Genomic DNA, 6,627 nt, shown 5'->3' with positions numbered 1-6,627 from the left:
AATTATTGATCTTTCATATTTTTGTAATTTTTTTTGTTATAGAAAGTTGTTCTTCCAATTATGTTGTTTTCGTGTTCAAGATGGATCATTATGGTTGGGAGTTGGCCGTGCGACTTGTTGTGCGGACCATGCTTGAGAAACAAGAAGGAGAAAGATGGAGGGAGGTGCAAAGAGTAAATGCTGTGAATTTTGGTGAAATTTGGATTGAAGGAAGAAGATGAGGTGTGAAGAGAACGAAGAATAATGATTTTTTTCTTTTTTATGATTTAAAAATAATTATTTTAATTTCTTTTGGTTTTAAATTATTTTTAATTAAAACTATATTTTGGACTAATAAAAAATTGACATGTGATATTTTATTAGTATATAATGAATCAATTAAAAAAAGACTAACGGATTTAGAAAAAAACGTGAACTTGAAGATTTTACCGGTAATTTTTGAAGTTAAAACTTATGAGCATCAAATATAAATTTTTGAGAGCTTGTGTTAAAAATTTTCTCTTCTATTAATAATATAAAAAAGACTTAATTTAGAATGAAAAAAAATGAGAACTTTATGTTTGTTTTTATCTCACTATTAGTAAATCACCCTAGCCATCAATATCATCAATTTAATTATTTTGTTTTCTTGTATAGATTATTATTGACTTTTGAATTTTAGTTGGTCACGAAATTTAAATGAAAAGAAAGATATATGAATCTTATTGACTAAGTTTTCTTAAATGAAATATAAAATATGGTGTTATTTCCTCAACCACATATGAAAAAATGAAACGTTAAGAGATAGATATTTGTATATTTTAATATTAAGTTACAACTTATATATTTTAATTTTAATAAATAATATAAAAAATTGTTGAAAAATTATAAAATGGTATATGAAAGTAATGTTAGGCATAAGATATTTTATGCTCTAAAAAACATATGTTTATCTTGTTTTATATCTAATTTTTATTTACATTTTGTTTTGTTATTTTTTTATTTTATTAAAGAAAATTGCAATTTTGTTTACCAACTAGGAATGTAAAAAAAAAAAGTGTCATCAACTTTCTAACCAAGGAATGACAATAGTGCATATTAGGGATGGTTTTTAAATTACTATTTCTATCTTCTTTAAATATAGTTAAACTAAGCTTGTGCCTAAAACTTGTCTAGGGAGTCCAAAATTTTTCTTTTTTTAGAAAAACATAATGCATGTTTGACACCATAACTAAAATATTGTTTTTTGTTTTTAAAAATAGAAAATTATTTTTTGAAAACAGTTTTCAGAAAATAAAATTACAAAAAACAAGAATTTTGAAAATTTTTCTGTTTTAAAAATCATTTCATTTTTGGTCAATATTGTTTTTAAAAAACAATAACCAAACATGACTTGTTTTTAAAAACTTCAAAAACTACTTTTTGTTCTCATTTCTAAAAATAATTTTTTGAAAATAAAAAACAGAAAACAATACCAAACATGCTCATAACTTCTTACTGATTTTGAAAATATTACATATTTTTTTTTTCAAAATAAGGGTCCAAAAGTATGTTTTTACTTATGACCGACTAAATTTCACTGCGGACCAATAGATCATTGGAGAAAAACCATGGTTACCTTACCCGTAACAGTTAATAGTAATTATTTTCTAAAATGTCATTATAGTAATTTAATTTAATTTTGATAAAATTTAATTAAATAACATTTTAAACGCTTTTCAAACTCAAATCCAACTACATATATATTTATTGTTAAATAATATTAAATAAACACATTATTGACATCAAAACATTAAAAAAAATCACAATAACCATAAATTTAATAAAATTTTAAAAAGTAAATAAAAAATGAGCTTTTTTTATTTTTACACTTCAAAACAGTTTTTTTTTTTTTATATATTTTTACGAAATTCTACATAAAAATCTCTATTGCAACTTAAATTGTAACAAAAAATCGTATAGAAACCCCTATTACAACTACCGCTGCAACCACTTTAGAAACTCAAACCGTAAATTTGAAAAAAAAGTTAAAAAAAATAGTATATAAGATAATTCCCCAATAAAAAATATGGTATGATAAATCAAATATATAATTAATAAAACATATTCGTATATGTATATATCTAACAGGTATGGGGTGGTATATGCTAATATCGTACTCATAACTATACCTGGTATATGTGCATTGTGGTTTACTCTTTGCCTTAGTTATTTTTCTCATTTGAATAGTTATTCCTCTTCTAGTTCATATCGAATGATTATGAATACCTATAACTATAGATTTTATATAATAAATATGTAGAATACTAAGTTTGGTACCAAAGAAAGAAAACAAGGTATGGGATTAGGATTGGGTCAAATTCTTATGTAACCTGAAGGATAAGGGAGTAAAAGTTCAGGAATTGTTTCTGTATGCCTCTATTATAGTGGACACGATATGGAAGAATTGGAACGATAAAGTTTATAATAATAATAATTATATATGTAACATTAAGCACTATATTGACTCTATTTTTATATGTTATGCAGATTTTGTTTTTTACGCCGGTGAGGGATGCGCCTTCTTTTTGGTCTCTCCTGCCATAAGATTGAGTCAAGATCAATTGTGATGTTAACATTGGTAGTGATTCAATGTGTGTGGTGGCTCTGGCGAGAGATCACAAGGAGTTGGTTTTGTGGGTGGCTAGCAACATTCTCAATTTCTCTGATCCTCTGATTGGAGAAGCTGTGGGTTAGCCCTGAAATCAGTGACCCGTTGGAAACATTCTTTTGTGATTATTGAAAGTGATTCTGAGACAGTTATCAAGACACTGAAGGGAACCACTTTCGTTTGGGGTATTGGTAACTATGTGCTTATATGTAAAAGTCTCTCAAATCTTTTGATTAGTTATAATTTTTTGTTTATTTCAAGATTATGTAATTTTGTTGCCTATAATGCGGCTAAGTGGATTTTTCTCGAGTATGTTTCTAGTATGATCGATCCATCTTCCATACCGGCGAACCTTATATGTAATGACCATAAGGTCTAACTATTTTGTTTTAATATAAAACGCGGTTTATTAAAAAAAAAAAAAAGAAGAAGGAAAAATAGAGGAGAGATAAAAAAATTAGAACCTAGAAAATTAAGTTGTTATAAAATTACTATATTACCCTTAAATTTATTAACAAAATTATTTCTTACAAAAACAAATTAGTAATTTCACAAACGAATCCTCTTCTTCTTTCTCTCTCCACACTCCTCAGAGCTCCGGCGCAGGGGCAGCCGCAGATATCAGGCTCAGACCGGAAGAGTTCGTTCACGGTTCACTGCTAAAACCTAACCTGGATTTGTAATTCTATCACAACAAACATAGCCATGTAAGCCTATTACTTGTGTATCACCAAGCAATGAATTGTTATCGTTACTTGGAGAAAAGAGGTCTTTCCAATGACAATGCCATTCGTTTTGTTCGAAGAGGAAAAAGATTTGGCCGTATTCCCTTTCCCAGACACAAATTATCCACCTGGACCTTCTTGTTTGGAACCACATTTCTCATTTGTTTTCTGGTTTTCTCCAACCTAAACAAGATCCCCTTTCATGGTAAGATTCTATCACCCTTTTGTATGCATATTGTTAAAGTTTGATCTTTGTTAGTTAGAATATCCATTTCAAGAAATGGGCATTGCAATGTGGAATTATATAGTTCTAAAAGTTTGTTTTTTTAATGACATTTCTTCATCAATGTTAATCTAATCATATTCCTTATAGAAAAATTTGAAGAAAGTCCTTTAATACTACAACAAGCTCACCCAGACCTTAGGGAATCTGAGACTGGTAGACCACCACCACCACCGCCACCGCCGCCGCCAAGGAGCAAACGTGGTAGACAGCGTAAGAATTGTTTCTTGTCTGTTTTTGTTAGGATCCCACATTTACTAAGTATGAGAGTATATAACTACTTGAACACCTTAGGCTAGTTTTTGAGAGTGAGTTCTATCTTAGTGGTTATATCAATTGGGATTAGAGTCATATGCACCCTCGAGTAGGACCGACATTGCAGAAGGGAGCCCATAGTGGGCACCGTAGAGTTGCCACCATGGACATCCCCTCTAAAGGGGGTGTATTGTTAGGATCACACAGTGACTAAGTATGAGATTGGTTGGTAGTATATAACATACTCGGGCGCCCTCCTCTCTTAGGGTAGCTTTCGGGGGTGAGTTCTAGCCAAGTGGTTGTATGAGTTTTCTTGTATCAACTATATTATGCTTTATGAATCTACATCTATAGTTTTTAAAATTTCTTTTGGTAGCACTTTACTTTCTGTGCCCAATTATACAAACTTGACTACATGTTTTGTACACTATCATGGCTTAAGAATTTTACTTATTCTTTTGGTTGTAATTTTGCTTTTCAGATTTTCCTTGTGAAATTGGATTTGCTAAATCAGTTGATTATCTTGTTGAACCCAGCGACCTCACGAACTTTACACAGTTTTCATTAAAGTACATTGACCGAGAACAAAAAACCTCTTCGAACAATGTTTTTGATCTGAGATTTGGAGGGCACCAGACTCTTGAGGAAAGACAACAATCCTTCTATGCAAAGAATCAGACTCTTCATTGTGGCTTTGTCAAAGGACGACCAGGGTACCCAAGCACTGGATTTGAGATAAATGAAAAGGACAAGGCATACATGAACACATGTAAGATTGTTGTTTCATCATGCATTTTTGGCAACTCTGACTTTTTGAGGAGGCCTACTAGCAAGCAAGTAAATCTTCTCTTCCCTAGTTTGATTTTGTTTTCCACAATCATCATAAGTGATGACAAGAATACATGTTTCATATCAATATAATCAGTGACAGAAACATACTTGTTCCCATAACAATTAATTTGGTTTGAGTGTTGTGGGATTATGTGTTTATGCTAATTTCTTATCAAAACATGGTTCATATGACTTCCTTTTGTGTGCATGTTCCATAGATAAGTGGATATTCCAAGGACAATGTTTGTTTTGTTATGTTTGTGGATGAACAAACTTTGTCAAAATTGTCTATGGAGGGAAATGTTCCTGATGATGGAGGAAAGATTGGGTTATGGAGATTAGTTGTTGTCAGAAATTTACCATACAAGGACATGAGAAGAACTGGAAAAGTTCCCAAGCTTTTGTCACACAGACTCTTCCCTTCCGCAAGGTAATTTACCACAACTAGTTTCAGTATATTTAGTTACAGGAAGAATATTTGTTTCATTGGACCTTCAATTGAGTCTCTTCCTTTTTTGTTTCTCTCTTTAAACAATGTTCTTTCAAGGTATTCAATATGGCTCGACAGTAAGATGCGACTTCACATTGATCCAATGCTAATTCTTGAGCGCTTCTTATGGCGAACAAAGTCAGAATATGCCATTTCAAACCATTATGATCGACATTGTGTATGGGAAGAAGTACTTCAAAATAAGCGTTTGAATAAGTACAATCATACAGCCATAGACGAACAGTTTAATTTTTACCAGTCTGATGGCCTAACAAAGTTCGATCCTTCTGACCCAAATAAACTTCTTCCGAGCTGTAAGTCTCTTGAACATATCCCTGGATTTTTCTAACTCATTTCATCTTAGTTTGTGTTCCTAATTTTGTGTGCTGGTTATTTTACAGATGTTCCTGAAGGTTCATTCATAGTTCGAGCTCATACGCCAATGTCAAATCTATTTTCTTGCCTTTGGTTTAATGAAGTTGATCGATTCACCTCCCGTGATCAACTAAGTTTTGCATATACTTACCTGAAATTGAAGAGAATGAATCCTGATAAACCATTCAACTTCAATATGTTCAAGGTATCTTCTCATTTTCTTGAATATATAAAATATATACATACAATTAAACAAGATTGTAAGATCACAAACACAAAGTAGGCCTTAAACTCTTTGTTGTTGAAGATCAATATAGAAATCCAATACTTAAAATTCTCCCATTTCATCTTCCTCATCATAAAAAATTCTGTAAAAATTCTTGAGAATTGCAAAGACAACTACGAGATGAATAGAACCAAAGGATACATTATAATTCTTTCTGGTAGATTTTGAGAGGTATTAGGAAATGTGAGGATTTTTCATATGTTAAAATACAATATCCATTCTTGATCATTGCTTGCTTCCGAAACAAATTATAATCCAATCATCTTTCTCCATTATTTTTCAGGATTGCGAGCGCAGAACATTGGCTAAGTTGTTTCGCCACAGGATAACTGTACTTCCTTCTTGATCAGCTTCTTGATCCATTAGAACTCCTTACAATACCTGGTAAGTTATCATTGCCGCTAACACAGAAAAGCCTTGCCGATTTTCTACCCCTGGCGGAGCTTATGTTAGATGCAGAAATTGTAAATTGAATGAAGAACTAGTATAATATAAAGGAAAGAAAGAAAAAATCGAAAGAACTCATCTATTGCGAAATGAGTCTTCTGGGGATTGAAACATCAGTATCCACTGTAAAGATGGTCTGGTGGATTGGTTTGCAACAAGAATTTAGCAAGAGAGTTTTGTAGTAAATTATGCATACATTTTTTTATCAGCAGTTGTTGGTTGGTCTCTTCTTAGAATCATAATTAAAGGAGCAGAAGAGATCAAATCTGTAGTCATGCATTAAATTTAGGGATATTTACGACGAAA

The 6,627-nt window shown here is 31.3% G+C and overlaps 1 protein-coding gene across 2 annotated transcripts; it reads left to right on the top strand.

The window, feature by feature from the left end:
- Window positions 1-3,156: 3,156 nt before the first annotated feature.
- On the top strand, window positions 3,157-6,627 carry LOC115698312 (probable hexosyltransferase MUCI70). Of its 2 annotated transcripts, none has more exons than XM_030625532.2 (7): window positions 3,157-3,559; window positions 3,740-3,850; window positions 4,374-4,729; window positions 4,942-5,153; window positions 5,271-5,527; window positions 5,615-5,793; window positions 6,158-6,627. In XM_030625532.2, exons 1-7 carry the CDS (start codon window positions 3,367-3,369, stop codon window positions 6,218-6,220), a joined length of 1,371 nt encoding a protein of 456 aa, XP_030481392.2. In that variant the 5' UTR covers window positions 3,157-3,366; the 3' UTR covers window positions 6,221-6,627. The 2 variants fall into 2 exon arrangements, with proteins under 2 accessions (XP_030481392.2, XP_030481391.2); XM_030625531.2 differs by having other exon boundaries at window positions 3,158-3,559; window positions 3,728-3,850.

This window comes from Cannabis sativa, chromosome 7, assembly GCF_029168945.1.
Source record: "Cannabis sativa cultivar Pink pepper isolate KNU-18-1 chromosome 7, ASM2916894v1, whole genome shotgun sequence".
Classification (NCBI taxonomy): Eukaryota; Viridiplantae; Streptophyta; class Magnoliopsida; order Rosales; family Cannabaceae; genus Cannabis; species Cannabis sativa.
The sequence above is the reverse complement of the archived record's forward strand: the minus strand, read 5'-3'. Positions and strand labels throughout refer to the sequence as shown.

Bases quoted from the DNA above. Each gene is read 5' to 3' on its own strand.
- LOC115698312 (XM_030625531.2), top strand. From the start codon at position 3,367: ATGAATTGTTATCGTTACTTGGAGAAAAGAGGTCTTTCCAATGACAAT. The intron at 4,730-4,941 runs GTAAATCTTCTC...CATGTTCCATAG, and splicing joins GGAGGCCTACTAGCAAGCAA to ATAAGTGGATATTCCAAGGA. The intron at 5,794-6,157 runs GTATCTTCTCAT...ATTATTTTTCAG, and splicing joins TCAACTTCAATATGTTCAAG to GATTGCGAGCGCAGAACATT.